This window comes from Salvia splendens, chromosome 17 (genome assembly GCF_004379255.2).
Source record: "Salvia splendens isolate huo1 chromosome 17, SspV2, whole genome shotgun sequence".
Classification (NCBI taxonomy): domain Eukaryota; kingdom Viridiplantae; phylum Streptophyta; class Magnoliopsida; order Lamiales; family Lamiaceae; genus Salvia; species Salvia splendens.
In genome coordinates, this window is record NC_056048.1 from 26872959 (window position 1) to 26891258 (window position 18300).

The following is an 18300-nucleotide window of genomic DNA, read 5'->3' on the forward strand; positions in this document are numbered from 1 at the left end:
TATAGAAAGCAGCTGAGCCGAAGTAATTCGGGCTTCCGCTTTCTGAAAGAACCTCCTGTGGAAAGCATCCATTAGATCTCGGTAGGATCTAATGCTGCCTTGAGGAAGGCTGTCGAACCACCTTCTGGCGTTCCCGATGAGCAGCTCGGGGAACAGCTTGCACATATGGACCTCATTGAGACCCTGGTTCGCCATATTATATTGATAGCATCCCAAGAAGTCATGAGGATCCACTAGCCCGTCATAAGTCATTGACGGTGTCCGGTAGTTCCGCGGCAAAGGAGTTCGGGTGATATCGTCCGAGAACGGAGTCTTTAATGCTCCGTACATGGCGAACCCGACATCTCTTCGGTACGGAGGAGATGGAGTTCTCCTGTGGTTCCGGTACCGAGGAGGAACAGGAACATGTCGGGGTTGAGGATTCTTTCTCCTGGAAGACACGTCACTACTGCGGTAGTGACTTTCATGTCTGGATGAGGAGGGAGAATCCGCCGTTGTCTTCTCCGGTTGTTGGCTCTTCTGCAGGAAGGTTAAGAACTCCTCCTGCTTCTCGGCCAAGAACAGCTTGACAGCTTCATTTAAATCGGGCTGCTGGGAAGACTCGGTGCGATCTCTCCTGGAGTGGCTTGTTCCTTCTTCGCGAGAACCGGAGGTAGATGTCTCCCGAGGCCGTTTTTCAGACCTGCGAGCTGGACTAGCTTCCTCACGGTTATCACGAACGGTATTATGGGTGTTATGTGATCTGGTATGCATTTTTTTGGGGTGGAAAAAGGGTCAAAAATTCGCTTTATCACAAATTTGGTTCTCTGTTTCCCACAGACGGCGCCAGTGATGGATCGGCGAATTTCTGATGGTGATGAATGCAGGAAAATGCAGATCACGACACAGAGATTTACGTGGTTCGATTTACTGAGGTAAATCTACGTCCACGGGAAGAAAAGAGGGCAGAGTTGTATTGCTTGATCTGTTTTCTACAGCTTACAATACAAACTTGCTATATGATCTTTTATGTCTAGAGAGCTTCTTTAGAACTTAACCCTATCTATCTGATCTAGGTTCTATTTATACATTGAACCAAGATCGTGGCATGCAGCACCATTTACTAGGTAGTGGATGTCGTGGAGATCGTGGCGATCTTGCATGGGTCCACTATCCTGCATGAGTTAATGACTGCTTGACACCACTAAATAGATCGTGGGTGTAGTGGAGGTGGAAATCCTGCATGAGTCCACTATCTCCTAGTTCGGTCGAATACTGAGACCGAACTGCTGAATTATTGCCGAGCAGCTTTTGCCGATCTGAGAGTAGAGCTTGATGCCGACCTGAGAGCAGAGTTTGATTGGTTGGCTTTTACCGAGCTGTAGGCTGGGGCCGAACTCTTTGGTTGTGCCGAACTGAATTCTTTAGTCATGCCGGACTGATACTCTTTAGTCATGCCGAACTGATACTCTTTCTTGGGCTTTAGGCTGATGGGCTTTACTGCTGTTGGGCTTGCTTAGTACGTACTCCATCAATCACAGATTCATGAATCAAAGACAAAATATTACTTAGTACTAAAAGCCATTTAAAAAGCATTAATATCTTACTATTAAATGGAAGAAAAATGTTTTGGAGACATAATGGCAATGCCATAATGAGGGTTAAATGGTAATTTTTTATTATACTGTATTTAATTTCTTATTAAATTTATGGTTTGTATATGTACATTCTTGTTCCTATAACCGTTACATCTTCTAATCAAAGTGAATAAGATTTGCTATCCCTATAATTATGAGTTATGACATACTTCTAATATTCCCTCAATTAACTAATTAGTTACAACAAATCTAAATTTATTTAAAAGTTAATAGTGATTCACATAGGATTCGCAAATGATGATAACTTAAATTAACTGATATTTGGTTTAATATTATTAATAAAACCTATACTTATATTAAAAATATAAATACAAAATAGCCAAACATTTAATAATAAATTAATTGAAGATATACATGAAAAATGAGATAAATTAAAAATTACATGCTGCTCATAATTTTTTTTTCATCAAAATAATTGAAGATCGATATTACATGTTCTTAAATCATTAGTTAAGTTTATGATTTTAGTTTTATGAATTTCATAATTTTGATTTGAATTTTGTTTTAAAATTTAATTTTACTAATTTAATAATTTTTATTTCAATTCTTTAATTTTCTAAATTTCAATTTCTTTATTTTATTTTTTTAATACTATAATCGGTTATCGATAAATAAAATAGACTTCTTGGCTCCACTCACTATGCAATAAATTAAAATTTTAATATATAATATTACTAATTAGTTTAGTGCTTTTATTTTAAGAATTTTATAATTTAAATTCTTTACTTTTAAAATTTTTAATTTCTTTTAAAATCTTAATTTTTGAAACATTGCATCCAATCTCAATAAAAAATAATCACATATTCTTAACTCATTTATTTAATATTATGAAGGTATATACTTAAAGTTTTCTCTCTTTTTTTACAAAATACTGGCTCATTCACAATATTATGCAACAAATTAAAATTTGATAATCATACAGATTGATTGAGTATGCGGATTTGATTCTAATACTTCATGTTCTAAAATATTAATTTATTTAAATTCTTAATTTTTAGAAAATCAGACATCGATAAAAAAAAATCACATGTTCTTAAAAGTCTATTTAATATTTATAAGTTATAGAGTTAATACTTTTTTTTCTAGTATAAATATGTAGTATAATTCTTAGCTCAGTTCGCTATATCATGCAAGAAATTAAAATTGATCGTATATGATATGGAGTATTAATACTTGATGAGTTTGCGGTTTTGATTTTAAAATTTTCATAATTTTAATTTTAATTTTTCACATTTCAAAAATTTTATTTTCTTTAAATTTTTAATTTTTTAATATTACAACTCAGATCATTTAATCATATGTTGTTAAAATTTTAAAGCCATTTTAGTATTTTTCTTCCTAACTCTTTAAATATAGATAATATTAATAGAATGAGTTAATGATTATTTATATTCTTAATTTTAAATCTCAAATAGTTGATATATGATACAATAAAATAGTAATGTAAAACGTGAGTAGTAGTCTCATCCAATTATTTTCATAGTATTAAACAATTCCTAAAATTATGAAATACAATCATATTTTTTGGAAACAATAATAATAGTCATGGCATTATTAATGGTAGGTTAAAATAGTCTCAATTTAAAAAATAGTTATGGCAAAAAATCATAGGGGTATTATGGCATGGAGACATTATGGCTCTAAGGCCATCTGCAACGCTGTCTCTTATATGTCGCTTAAATTACTATTCATGGACCCCACTGTACTTTTTTACTTCATCTCTTAACTAAGGGACGGAACCTGCAACCCTCCATCTCTTATCCGACCCTTAACCGTCTCTTAAATTAATATTCATTCAATTTCATTTTTTATTTTTATTTCCAACCAAATCCAATTAATAAAAACACACTTTATTAAATAAAATAAAATTACAACATAAAATAAAAATGCAACTTCAAATTTTTTTAAAAAAACACATAATTAAAATCCTAAAAAAATAAAAATTACATAATTTAAAATATAATTTTATAGAAAATAAAAAAAACTAATCCGCCGGCGAATCATCCCCCGAAGGCGGTGGAGGTGCACTGAAGCCACCTAGAGGCGGAATATCAAGTTGTCTTGCCATAAACTCAATTCCGGCAAGATAGGCTTGGTATTGGGGAGGCGTCGTGGCGGTCATGTACATAGACGTTAGGGAGTTCGAGGGTGCCCCGAGCCCGAGCCCCGCCTGACTTGATTCGGCTCGGCCCCTCCTCCCTCTAGCCGCCTTTGCCGCATTTCTCCCTTGCGGCCGACGGCGCCCACGTGAGGACCCCCCGGCATCGTCTGCCGTGCCCTCAACCTCCTGCGAGGCAAACTCTTGTGCGGAGCTGCCCGAACCGCCCTCACTAGACGAGTATTGGCCACCCGTCGTGTGCTTCGTGCGCTTCGAGGTCGAGCCCGAGCTGGACCGGACACCGTCGGCCCACCTTTCGTCGTCTTTGACGACCTCCCAAACATCGACATGTTTGAATTGTTTGGCGGTGTCGTCGAAATAGACTCGCAAAGCCGACCTCAGAATGTCGGCTCCCGTGGCTCCGCTTTGGTAATGAGCCGCTTCACTCTTGTAGATGGCGCAAAATTTTTGACCTCTCTGTCGACTCGGTCAAAGTGAGCGCGGAGCATCTTATATGTGCAGCGGCGGGACCCCTTCGGCTTTATCTCGTGGTAGGCCTCGGTGACCTTTTCCCAGAAGCACTTCCGGGATTGTTGATTCCCGACGATGGGATCGTACGTGACGCTAATCCAGGCGTTGTACACCGCCAGCGTTTCTTTGGGGCTGTACGGATGCCGGCCTAGATCCTCGTCCGCCTCCGCCCTGGAGCTTCCACCGCCTAGGCCTTCTTCCGGAGTGGGTTCAACGGAATAATCCTCCCGAATCTAGGATAATCCCTGCGAATACCTGGGGGCGGATGGACGGGCGTATACATCCACATCAAAATGGGGTGGTTGGTACCCACCGACGTCGACGAACCGGAACCACCACCCAGGACATTGTACATGCCCCCCAGTCGCCGAACGCGTTGATGTCGAACCCGCCGGAGCTGCCTCCGCCAGAGTTTCCGTCTCGGCGGGACGGAACGCTCGGCGAGCTGGGGACGAGGCGGGGCGCTGCATCGCGTCATGCCGCCGTCTCGTCCCGGCGTGACGGATTACGGGCCACCCGCGTGACGCGTTGCGGGTGGCCTAAATCACTACTCTAATTGAAAATCACGCGGGTGGCCTAAATCACTACTCTAATTGAAAATCGACAGGAATGACTATCGAAAACGGTGGTCCAAAACATTCCTTCAACACATTAAATGTGTCGTTACATGGATAGATAAACAACATTTAATATGACGTTATAATGGAGAAAATATTTAAGTAACCAAATGAGATATATAAAAGAATTCGGTAGAAAATATGACAATATAAATAACTAAACTAATGAATTTATGAAATTACCACTCCTACTGCCACTAAATATCTTATATTACTATCATTTTGGGATGTTCATTATTAATCTCATTTTACATTTTTTATTTTTATCCGTCACCCTATTGTCTCCTTCTGTAAAAATTTAGAGGCCAATTGCAAGCACGCACGGGAAAATGTCTCTAAAATAATATATAAAAATATGATATAGTATATTTTTATTATTTTTTTCTACTACTACTATTTTTTTTCAAATGATTAGTATTGATTTTTTTATTTATATCGCTATGACTCCGAACTTGATCTATTGGTTATAGTGGATGTGGTTCGAAAATGAAAAAATAGGACAATCTTTGTGGGACAAGAGAGTAAAATTTATGTTGAGTCAAGGTGAAATTTAATCGGGAATTAGGGAAATAATAAATGAGGGATTTGTAAATGCAACACAAAATCTATATCTACCTTCTTTCTACTATCTTCCAAATGCAAAGTGATTGAGTACTCATTTTCCCCCAAATTCAACCCAAACCCTAATTCCTCTCCGCTGTAGGAAAAATGTTCGAATTCCGCCCATTGCCGACCCCTTCCTGCTCGATTCATCCACTACTCTCTCTGATTTTCATTTCCACGCTGCTTTCAGCTATCCAGCTCTCTCTCTCCATCCCCCACAAGCCACATCTCGGTTCGAATCTCGTCCTCATCGGCGACGCCAAGCTCACTAACAACAGCTCCTTCATTCGCCTTACCGACCCCACAATTTCCTCTCCCAGCGCCGGTTTGATCGTCCATAAAAGGCCCATTAGGCTCTCGAGTCCGACCTCGAAATCGAAAAGGCCCGTTTCGTTCTCCACTGATTTCACATTCTCAATCTCGCCTCACAATGGCGATGGATTGGCCTTTCTGATCGCGCCCAGAACCTTCCAGTCCACATTTTCCGGAGAACGTTTCGGTCTTTCGAAGGAAAATCGGTTTCTCGGGGTCGAATTCGACACATCGGTTGATGAAAATGTGGGGGATTTGAACGCGAACCACGTCGGTCTTGACATCGGAAGCCTCGCTTCGGTGAAGACGAGCAATGTCTCGTCGATTGGCTTGGATTTGAAGAGTGGAGTGAAGCTGCATTCTTGGATTGATTACGATTCGAGCTCGAAGAGGATTGAGGTTAGGTTGAGCAAATTTGGAATTGCTAGGCCTTACAGTCCTCTGTTGGTTTATAAGGTTGATTTGGGTGAAATGTGGAGAAGTGAAGAGGTTGTTGTTGGATTGAGTTCGTCTACTGGAAACTCAATGCAGACTAGCAGTGTGTATTCATGGAACTTCAGGACTAGGGAGGTTCCGCAGTGGCTGCATTCACAGCCATTGAATCCGAGGGCATTTTCGAGGGAGAAGCTGGCACAGAAGAGAAAGATTTGTGCTCTTGGTTTTATTTCTGGATTGGTTTTCTTGACAGGATGTGGGGCTTTGCTGGCACTGGTTGTGATGTTCCTGTGGGCATTGTTCGAGAATGGCTCGGAGACTGTGCTGACTATCCCGGGGAAATGCACTGTGCATTCGGGTGATTTCAGGTATGAAAAGATCAATGTTGTTGTTGGAGATGGCACACCTGATGCTAAGAAGTAGAGTTTGATATGTGCTTGCTTTATTTTATGTTTTGTAATAGTATATAATGTGATGGATTATGTAGTTTCTGGCTGTCTTGAACCATGGAATGGAGCAGTTTGGGTTGTGCATATTTTGGATTGTTACTTGCCTTTATTGCTTGGTTTAAGCTGATGATATCTGTATAATTAGAATGAGAGATTAACTATGAAGTGTTGGCTTGAATTTGTGAGCTAGGTATTTGGTAGTCGTCGTATCTTCGAGACCAAATGATAAGAGAAGCGGGAGGCAGTGATGAGCTTTAGTAATGCATCCCTTAGGAAGATGTCCTGTTCACTAGAAGCATAGAATCTGAGTATATGTTGGTAAACTTTGAATATGGTATAACAGTATAAAACCGTGTTTACAGAAGCCCAGGTCCGAACATAGAGTAAGGTGTGATTTCCAGCGCCTTATAAGTATATGGACACATAGAATCGTGTTCTGCATCTGTTAGCGAATGTGCTTCTGTGAATTCTTGAACACACTAGCGCAGTTTGAATGGCGGCTTGCTTACTCTTAATCAGGAAGTAGACATTACTAATCAATTGTACATATTATGTCCAAAGTTAAATGCAGATTTGGTTAGGGAATTTTTAATGTTAGAACAATTGCAAAAGTGGCTTACTTACTACCACAGCGTCGACCAGCCAGTTTTCGCATCCGTTTTCTCTGACTAAGGTAGTATCTGTGTGAATTGGCTAATGAAAATTGCTGTTTCGACACAATAAGGATACACACAAAGAGTGCTCTATTCGTGCTTCTTGTCTCGTAGTCAAGATTTCGCTCCTCGTTGTTTGGACATGATAACTAGTACTCCATCCATCCCAAGATATTAGACTCATTTCTTTTGGCACAAGAATTTAGGAGGTGTTGTTTAGTGGTGTAAGTGAAGTTGGTAATAAATTAGATTTTTACCATAAATAGAAATAGCTCAAGTATGTTGGGACATCCCAAAGTGGTATACGAGTCTAATAACTTGGGACGGAGGGAGTATAAAGTTTGTTGTTGAACCTGGAATAACTAATGAGATGTGTCTTCTTCTGTCCTCTTAAGCTGACAAAGTATTTCATGTTTCTGGGAAAATAGGCATCTTAATTTTTATTGATTGTTGAACACTAATTTTAATATGGTTCCATATATGTCACACAACCTTTTAAAACTCAGGTGCCTAATGACTCAATTTTTAATAATTGAGTAGCAAGGTTCAAATGTGCACAATTGTTTGATAATACTACATGTGTTTTAACAAGAATCATTATAAACTCTCTTTATTAGAAACAACCTTTCCCAATAAAAGAGAAAATGTATTGTAAACAAATAAAAGATTCTCAACTCCATGATTGTGATTTGTGAAGATATTTGTGGTTGATGACATGAGGGGAAAATTGGTGGTGCACCGTTGTTTTAAATAATATGATAGGTAGAGATTATTTAATAATATACCAGATCCTCAAATCTCTAGTGGGACACCAAATCAAACATACTGGCAAAGAAATATTGAAACATGTATGTTTTTAAAAATCAACATATAAAATCAAGAGTTTTTATAAAAGGATTCTTGAAATATCCACCACTAAATTCGCACTTTGTTTTTACTATTTTAATTAATAAATCTTATATTTTATCATAAACTTAATATATAAATATAGGATTTAAATTCCATTACCTATTTTCTTTTAAATTTAGTAAAATTAAATTTTTAGGGAAAATGATGTTACGATTAAGATTTAGGAAGCTTAGCTCGGAATACGAGACAAACGTTATAATTTATTTTAACTTGAATAAAATAATCTAATGAAATGACCAATAAAATTCATCACACCATTGTATTGTATTTTAATAAAGCTTACATCACTTGTACGGGTATACGATACGTTAATATATATTGAATTGCCCCACTATAAATGTTCTATTTCAAAAGAAAGTCTTTTTTTATATAAAAATAATCGAATTTAATAGTCTGTCATGTTATACACTAACCACAACTTTCTTAATTTATTTATCAAAATCAATAGCCCATTAATAGCATAATATATAAAATGATCCTTGATCTTTGTATGATCTATTTTTATCAAAATACGTGTATATAACATGCAAAAAAATAGACGCAATTTACTGCAAATAAAACTCGAGTAAAGATAAATTAACAAAATTTGTATATACAAAATGCCTTTAAATTTTAAACCGAATTTTGTTTGAACCGGTTTTTTTATTAACTATTATTTTTATACTAAATTACCCTTTTATTATATTTGTAAAGTCAAACACTACTAAATTACAGCAATTATATACGGTATGAAGTTATAAACAATCATGGCAATAAAAACGTTCCATTATTTGGGAAATTTTCATAAATTGAAGTTCTTGACTCTTTAAATTTTCAGTCTGACTAATATTATATCGTTTAAAAATAGAAGTAAATTTCATAAATTGAACTTCTTTGACTTTCTAAAATTTCTATCTAACTAATACTATATCCATTCCACAAGAATATGCACTATTTCCTTTTTAGTCCGTCTCACAGTAATATGTATTTTCTAATTTTGGAAAGCATTTTCTCTCTAATGAGGTGGGAGTGACGGATCCAGGAATTCTGATATGAGGGTACGAAAAATAATTACAACGTTGTAAAGTTTCAAAATTCGGCTAATTCTTTATATTCACTTTATTTTGCTTTCACAAATTTTCTGTACTTTTCAAATACAATTTCTTTTTTCATCGAAAAACTTCATATTAAATAAAATAAATAAATTATTCACTAGAAATATAAATATCGATGCTTTGTTCGGAATATTTTACATAGAGGTTAATTTTTTAAATTTTTACTAACGCTACTTAATTTCATAAACATCTATTAAAAATAAAGTAATTATTGGAAACTAAATACTACAAATAAAATTTTTTTTGAAAAGAGCATGTTAGTTCATATTGAATTAATACAAATTCTAGAAAAAGTTTGGAGAGATGCATGAAGAGAATATCTATTAAAAATAAAGTATTTAAGAAAAATAGGAGTGCAACAAATTGAGTTGAAAAAGAGCATTATGTATTGAATTAATACAAATGGAAGTTAAATAATTATTTAAAAGTAAATACGAATAAAAAAAATTTCAATTTGAAAAGAGCATGAGAGAACATCAATTAAAAATTAAGTATTTAAGAAAACTAAATAGAAGTTTAACAAATTGAGTTGAAAAGAAAAGAAGAATTATGCATTAATTACTAATACAAATAGATGTTCAAAGAAGTAGCGCATGTGGCGAGGATTCGAACCTAGGCCTCCATGCAAAAATATTGCATATTTACCACTGAGCTATTAATAGATTTTGAAAATGCAAGACTACATTTTATATTAATCCAGAACATTTTGGGGGTACAGCTGTACTCCCTTGTTCTTATGTAGATACGCGCTACTGTGTGAGACTCATTCTCCACTAACAATATTTTAATTACATTTTCTCTCTACCTCTCTCTTAATTTACCAAATTTACATTAAAACCCGTGTCGAACCCAAAGTGCATATTCTTTGGAGAGGAGAGAGTATTATCATTTAACAATGGAATGATACCGTTAAATTTCTAAAATTTGTTTCTAACTATTATCATTTTAATTTAGCTTTTTTACTTATATTATATTATATCAAATTTTTTTCATGATTTTCACGGGAAAATATAGAGGATGCAAGAAAATCGAATTAACAATCATCAATAAGCTATTCCATGGCAAAGAGAAATTATATATATACATGTACTCATTTTTTTAATTTACAATTATAAAAATTATATAAAATAAAATAATTATTTAAAAATTAAATAATTAGATATGAAAATTTTAATTTTAATTTATTTTTTATCCGTTATATATCATATCTAATTTATTTTCAGACTTATATGTGAAGATGTAGAGTATACAAAAAAATCGATTCAATAATCATCAATTATTTGAGTGATAGTATTAAGAAATAAAGTATATATACATGTATAATTTCCATCTTAAAAATTAATTAATAATAAAATAATTAGATGTGCATGACTATTATCAATTTAATTTAGTTTTCACCATTATATATTATCATACTTAATTTTGTTTGATGATTTTGGCATGAAGATGTTGAATACACAATGTAATCGACTTAATGATCATCAATCGATTTTATCGAATTGGCGCTGAGAAATAAAGTACTACTATATAACACATGTAGTTCTTCTTATAATTTACAATAGTAAGATTTTTTAAAATTAAAATAATTAGATGTGAATGATTATTATCAATTTAATTTGTTTTTCACTGTTATATATCATATTTAATTTCATTTCATGATTTATGCACGAATATGTAGAGTATATAATGAAATCAACTTCAAGATAGACAATTAATTGGGTAATATACCAGTATTGTGAAATAGAGTATACATACATGTAGTCATCTTTACCATGAACAATCATCATACTTATTTTTTTAAAAATAATTGGACGTGAATGACTATTATCAATTTAATTTGTTTTTTATACTATATTATGTCATAGAGTATACAATTTCATTTCATATTTTTTTTGTGAAAAAGTAGAGTACACAATTAAATCGACTTAATAATTATCAATTAGTTTGATGATAATAGCAATGGGAAATCAAGTACATATACAAGTAGTCATTTTTATAATTTACAATCTTAAGATTTATTTAAAAATAAAATGATTGGACGTGAGTGACTATTGTCAATTTAATTTGTTTTTTTCACTATCATGGAGTATATCACATCTAAGTTCATTTCATGGTTTTTGCGTGAGGAATATGTAGAGTATAAAATGAAATCGAATTAGTGATCACTAATTAGTTGAGTGATACTAACACTGACAAATTAAATATATATACTTGTAGTCATTTTTATAATTTATAATCTTAAAATTTACTTAAAAATAAAATAATTGGACGCGAATGACTATTATCAATTTTAATTTATTTTTCACTATTATATTTCATATTTAATTTTTGTTTCATGATTTTTACGTGACGATGTAGTGTATACAATGAAATTGACTTAATGATCATCAAATATTATGTGATACTAATAATGAGAAATTAAGTATACATGTATTCACTTTTATAATTTACCATCTTAAAATTTATTTAAAAATAAAATAATTAGACATGAATAACTATTAAGATTTTAACTTGTTTTTAACTATTTATATACTCTCTATTTAGTGTTTTTTCATAATTTTTTAGTGAAGATATAGATTATACAAGTAGATCGATTTAATTTTTTAGTGGAGATATTGTAACGCCCGACTTTTCCCTATTCCTTTAAGTTGTTTTTGGATTACTGTCGAAATTTTTTTAGCCAACTATCGTTCCGTTTTATTTTGAGAGCCTATGAAATTTATTTTTTTAAGAAGCCGAAATATTAAATAAAGATTCTATAGAGATTTTTCTCCTCCGTGATCTGCAATTAAATATTAAACAAATTCAATTTAATTAAAAAAAAAAGTAAGAATTCGAAATTTCTCTCCTTCCCCACGTTGGACAAACAGTTCCCCTCTCTCCCCAAATCTCTCTCACATCCAAACCACTCATCCCTCTATTTTAAATCTCCAATTCAATTTATCTTCCCTATTCTACACGCTCTCCGCAAGCAAGAAGAACCAAGACCCATTCTGCTCAATTTCAATTCGAGGTAAACAATTCTCCCATCGATTTGTACCTAAATTACTCCTATTTCAGAATCTAACATCAGATTGCTATAAACAGAAATCGAAACTCTCGTGTTCAAAGGACCTCCCTTTTGTGAACTCCACAACCAAGTCCTACTCACGAAGGTATAATTTCTAAAGCCTGAAATTTTTTTACCATTTTTTTTTCACAACATATCATCCTACACCACCAATCAAACTCCCCTCTAACCTTACAAGCTTTAAAACGCAAGAAAAGTTAATGTTGATTGAACACACAATTGTTAGAACTTATCGTCGGGGTGGTTTCGGGGCTGCACGACCACCGACGGAGCAGCGGCTCCCGGCGGCGGCAGCAGCCTGACCCGGCGGACCGCAGCGGCTGGCGAAGCTATAGCAGCGCCGTTAACTCCGTCGAGCAGTAGCCGGCGGCTTTGTGCAGCGGCGTCGGAGCTACTGATGCGGCGAAGGCTGGACAACGGCAGCGACGAATCAGCGACGGCGACGGTGGGTACGCGACAGCAGCGGCGGCTGGCGGCGTGGAGTGAATCGGAGATTCAACGGTTTCTGTTTTGGGGCATTCTCTTTAATTGGGAGTTTTCGTTTTCATGTGAGAAAAATCGAAAGCGAGGGAGGTGAAATTGGAACTTCGTTTCGTCAGTAGCTGCAAGTTGGAGAAGAATACAGTAGAGAGAGAGAGGGAGGGAAGCCGACGTTTTGTTTAGAGAAGGAGAGTTGATATGTTTTGTTACTTTTGCAGTAAGGTGGATAAATTGTTGTTGGTGTATGTGGGGCCATTAGGGAGGGAGTATACGTGTAAAAAAAGGGATTTCTTGGGCCTGCCCTTTTGTTTTTAAAAGCTAGTTTGGCCACATTAGTAAATTGGATGTTTTGTTAGTTGGGCTCCCTTATATTTTTGGTTTGGGGCTTTAAATTTTTAATTTGAAAATATAAGGTGGGAAACAATTAAGTCTTGGGCTTTTAAATAAATCTTTGGACCGATAATTAATAATGACGAACTATTTAATTAATTCCGGAATATTTCGACGAATGAATAATTTTATCCTAAGTCCGAAATAAATATAATTCGTGGTGGAAATACGAGGAGCCAACAGAGGAACTTTAGGCGGCCGCCGAATAATCGAAAAACGAGAAACGAGATAAACGATTTTAATTAGGGTGCATGCATCTTATTTATTTACTTGATTCATTGTGTATGATTTATGTGTTATTTAAATGCTAAAGGTGATTCCTTGCAAGCGAGACGCGATAATCAAGGGAAAGGAAATCATTTCAGATTAAGAACTGGAGCTGGGCTTTCTTTTTAAATAAGGGCTATGCCCTAAGTATATTTTTATGTGAAAATGATATGAATATTTGTCATGCCGTGTTTTGTTTTATTCTATGGAACCTATCTGATGTGGCTTTTGCCATCAATGGATAATCGAATTCGGGTCTGTCTAGGGAGTGAGTCCCTATTCAGGCTAGTGTACACCTATGGAGATCGTGAGCCGTCTTTTGGGTCGGCCGGTCTAGTGACTTGGAATGTGGCCACGTTCCTTGTCATCAATGGATCAGATATGGTAGACATCTATGGGAAAATGACTGCAGTCACGAGTTTTACTATGGAAATGATTTTAGTGTCTCGGGCATTTTCAAAGTTAAACCCGAGGTCACTCAATGGTGGCATGATAAATACTTTTTTATAAAATGATTTCGGCATGAGTCCACTGAGTGCATCAAGTACTCAGCCCTGCTTTTCTTTTAAAAATTGCAGGTTGAGCGTGACGGGTGCGGTGGGTGTTGAGCAAGACCGTTGAAGAAATTAAGTGTTTAGAATGTGTCATGTCATCACACGTGGCATATTCCTTCTCTCAAATGCTTCCGCTAAGTAGTTGTCTTTTCTTTTGAGTTCTTGTATCGTTAAGGTAGTATTCATTTTTGAGTTGTTGATTGTTGAGATACTCTGATTTTATTCGAGCTATTCCCAGTTGTTTCAAGTTATGGTCGAGTTGTGTTGTTTTCCCCTTTCTTCCCCGCTTCTTTAATCCTCCCCTAGTCGCGATCAACCGTGTTTTCTATCCTTAGAAAATGCGGGCGTGACAGATATAGATTACATATTAGTGTCTAGATACACTGAGTAAGAAATAAATAATTTTTTCCTAAGTTTGTACTTGTAAATTTATTAATTTCCTAAATGATCATGTAAGGGTAAATATGTAATGTATTAATTTCATGAATCATTATAAATTTATTACAATTTAAAATACCTAAAATATCCTATTTTGTATATACTGTTTTTGTTAATTTATCACTACCCATAAAACTCAGACAAATACGGATCATCTACTTCAACAATTTTGTTTTCAAAAATTAAATAAACTATATATATTTTTAAATGCAGCAACAGTAAAAAACAAATTAAACTAAACAATCGTAGTTATTCAGATTTGAGATTACTGCTAATTTCCTTTTTTCAGTTAATAAAAAAATCAAGAAATAAAACGTCAATTCGTATCTATGAAATCACCAAATTGCGTTGAAGTGTGACGAGTTCTGACATTTAATCATACTGTAATCATTGCTCCTGCTTGTTTCCACTCTCACTGTGTGCCTTTGTGGATATGGTGTTTGATGCTGATTTTGAAGGTGGATTGCGCCTCAATTCCGGCTCGGCGGCGGACGACGGTGGTATTACATCGGCGCTTTTGCGAGACGAGGTAATGGTGGTCCGCTTTGAGCCGCTCTGGCTCTTCTAAGGATTCTGTGATTGTTGAGATTTCCGATACTGCCCATCAAATTAGCCAAGGTTTCTCGATTTTAGCTCCTTACACTGTTATATTATCTCCTACTTCATGAATTTGATGTGTGCAATTGTTGTATTATCTTCTACTTCTTGAATTTGATGTGTGCATAGTGTTAATTCGTATTCAAATCTGTGGAATTATTCTATTTATTGTTTATGAAATTGATATGTTATCCGTTTTTTTCAAGCTGTTTATGCCTTTTGTGAATTGGATTGAGTGATTGATTTCGTTGTGTAGTACTTTGATTTTTAGTCTATGCTTTGATCATAAGAAATGTTATTCTGTTAGCAATTTGGCTGAAGAGCTTTTCATTTCCGAATTTCGCTTTTCGAGTTCTAGTTTGGTTTATGCATCTGAGGGCAGTTTGATTGGGGGATTCCATATGATCATCATCTTACAGAGTGATACTTTCATATGTTTGAATCCAAATTTGAACTTAAGTTGCTTCAGTAGTGAAAAAGTCCGGTGACATATTCATTCCCGGCTTGTTTTTCATGTTGCGCGCGTAGACAGGGACTGCGTGTTGGGATATTCTGTCACAATCATGGTTCAGTTGGGTTAGATTGATGGTGTGGTCGGACTAATCTCAAGTTGTTTATACTTTTATGAAACGGGGTGAGTGATTGATATCCTTGATGGTTATTTGTCTATGCTTTGATCATAAGAAATGCAGTTCTATTAGCAATTTGGCTCAAGATCTTTTGATTTTCCGAATTTTGTTGTCTGCTTATGGTTTGGTTTATGCATATGAGGGCAGTTTGTTTGGGGGATCCCTTAGATCATCATCCTGTAGAGTGATCTTTGATGTGATTGAGCCAGATTTGATTATAGTTGCTCGTCCGGTTATCTATTCATTTCCGGCTTATTTTTCATATTTCGCGTGTAGATTCATGGTTACAGGTTGTGCTTACAACGGGGATAAACAGTGCCTACCGTGCTGGGATATTCTGGCACGATTATGGTTCCGTTGGGTTGGATTGGTGGTGTGGTAGGACTAATTTTAGCGACAGCGATATCTTCGTATGCGAATATGTTGGTAGCCAAGCTTCACGAATATGGAGGAAAGAGGCATATTAGATATAGAGACCTTGCAGGATTCATCTACGGTAAGAGCAAATAATGAGCATATTTCGAAGAGACGAAGGTGTTGTTTTGCTAAGATAGGTTTCTGTGGTGTAGGTGACGAAGCCTATACTATTACGTGGGCGCAGCAGTATGTTAATCTCTTCATGATCAATGTCGGATACATCTCTTAAAGATGGTTATCGAGAGAGATATAGATAAGTTGGTAAGGCATATAGAGAATAGGAAGTAGAAAGAGAATATTTCTTGTATGTTTTTCTTATATCTTCAAAAGTTCATTCACCCTAGTATTTATAGGGTGAAATAGAAGGATCTAGTACACCAATAAATGTAATTGGAACTTTACACAACTTAGGGACTATACTTCACTTGGTATTCTACAAGACTTGGGGACTCACCACCCACAATGAATGTTGGGCGGCATATTAATGACGTCCCTTTTTCCAACACTCCCCCTCAAGTTGAGTAACGGTATCCCCGATACTTAACTTGCCAATGAATTCTTTGAATTTTGTAGGACTCAGCGCCTTGGTGAGAATGTCTGCCAGTTGTTCCTCGGATCGGACAAATGGGAACTCGATAATCCCACTTTCAAGTTTCTCTTTGATAAAGTGACGATCGACCTCAACATGTTTAGTCCTGTCATGCTGCACGGGATTTTCTGAAATGCTAATTGCAGCTTTATTGTCACAGAAAAGCTGACTTTTTCGTGTTGGTGGGAAGCCAATTTCTGTTAACAACCTCCTAAGCCAAAGTATCTCCATCAGGCCACTTCTGATCCCTCGAAATTCTGCTTCTGCGCTTGATAATGCTACAACCTTTTGCTTCTTGCTTCTCCAAGTGACTAGGTTTCCTCCAACAAAGGTAAAATATCCTCCAGTGGATTTTCTATCGACTGGATTGCTTGCCCAATCTGCATCGGTGTATCCATCAATTTCCAAGTCTTTCTTTTTTTCTAAGAATACCCCATAACCGACTGTTCCCTTTAAATATCTCACAATTCTCAGGACAGCATCCATGTGGTCTTCCTGAGGCTGATGCATGAATTGACTGACCACTCCAACTGCATATGTGATGTCGGGTCTAGTATGAGAGAGATAGATAAGTTTACCTACTAACCGTTGATATCTTTCACGGTCTGTAGGCTTAGCTCCATCCACAATCTTCAATCCATGGTTGGGTACCATTGGCGTTTCAGCAGGTTTGCAGTCCAGTAGGCCCGTTTCTGCTAACATGTCAAGAACATACTTCTTCTGCCTTAGGAATATTCCGTGCTTGGATCTTGATGAATCCGCGAATTTCTGATGTTTGTAAATGCTGGTAGAGAATAAAGACTACGACACAGAGATTTACGTGGTTCGATTTACTGAAGTAAATCTACGTCCACGGGAAGAAGGGAGGGCAAGATTGTATTGCTTGATCTGGGATTACAGCTTACAACACAGACTTGCTATATGATGTTTTATCTCTAGAGAGCTTAACCCTTTTCTATCTGATCTAAGTTCTATTTATACATTAAACTAAGATCGTGGCTTGCATCACCACTAATGATGGTTGTGGATGTCGTGGAGGTCATGGAGGTCCTGCATGTAGTGATGGGGTGCGTACTAAACAAGCCCAACAGCAATGACGGCCCATCAGCCTAAAGCCCAAGAAAGAGTATCAGTTCGGCATGACTAAAGAGTATCAGTCCGGCATGACTAAAGAGTTCAGTTCGGCACAACCAAAGAGTTCGGCCCCAGCCTACAGCTCGGTGTAAGCCAACCAATCAAACTCTGCTCTCAGGTCGGCATCAAGCTCTACTCTCAGATCGGCAACCAAAGCAGTTCGGTCTCAGTAAGAGTTCGGCCTCAGCCTACAGCTCGGTAAAAGCCAACCAATCAAGCTCTGCTCTCAGGTCGGCATCAAGCTCTACTCTCAGATCGGCAACCAAAGCAGTTCGGTCTCAGTATTCGACCGAACAAGGAGTTAGTGGACCCATACAGGATTTCCACAACTTCCAACACACCCACTACCACGTGGTGTCAACTCAGGCCACGATCGTAGGCCATGACCTACGCTACA

The 18300-nt window shown here is 36.2% G+C and overlaps 1 protein-coding gene and 2 long non-coding RNA genes across 5 annotated transcripts; all 3 read left to right on the plus strand.

The window, feature by feature from the left end:
• The first annotated feature begins 5505 nt into the window (after positions 1-5505).
• On the plus strand, positions 5506-6768 carry LOC121775435 (L-type lectin-domain containing receptor kinase VIII.2-like). The gene has a single exon (XM_042172517.1). The coding sequence runs from the start codon at positions 5592-5594 to the stop codon at positions 6654-6656; it is 1065 nt and encodes a 354-aa protein (XP_042028451.1). The 5' UTR covers positions 5506-5591; the 3' UTR covers positions 6657-6768.
• Positions 6769-12184: 5416 nt separating this feature from the next.
• LOC121773786 lies at positions 12185-14184 on the plus strand. 2 transcript variants are annotated; one of them, XR_006044849.1, is made up of 3 exons: positions 12185-12351; positions 12426-12493; positions 14124-14184. It is a non-coding gene; the product is annotated as an uncharacterized LOC121773786 (long non-coding RNA). The 2 variants fall into 2 exon arrangements; XR_006044848.1 differs by lacking the exon at positions 14124-14184 and adding an exon at positions 12635-13243 and having other exon boundaries at positions 12192-12351.
• A 162-nt stretch (positions 14185-14346) lies between these two features.
• Positions 14347-16586, plus strand: LOC121774140. 2 transcript variants are annotated; one of them, XR_006044935.1, is made up of 3 exons: positions 14347-15768; positions 16040-16259; positions 16333-16586. It is a non-coding gene; the product is annotated as an uncharacterized LOC121774140 (long non-coding RNA). The 2 variants fall into 2 exon arrangements; XR_006044934.1 differs by having other exon boundaries at positions 14350-15155.
• Positions 16587-18300: the final 1714 nt, after the last annotated feature.

Coding starts and splice junctions, on each gene's coding strand:
- LOC121775435 (XM_042172517.1), top strand. CDS start 5,592: ATGTTCGAATTCCGCCCATTGCCGACCCCTTCCTGCTCGATTCATCCA.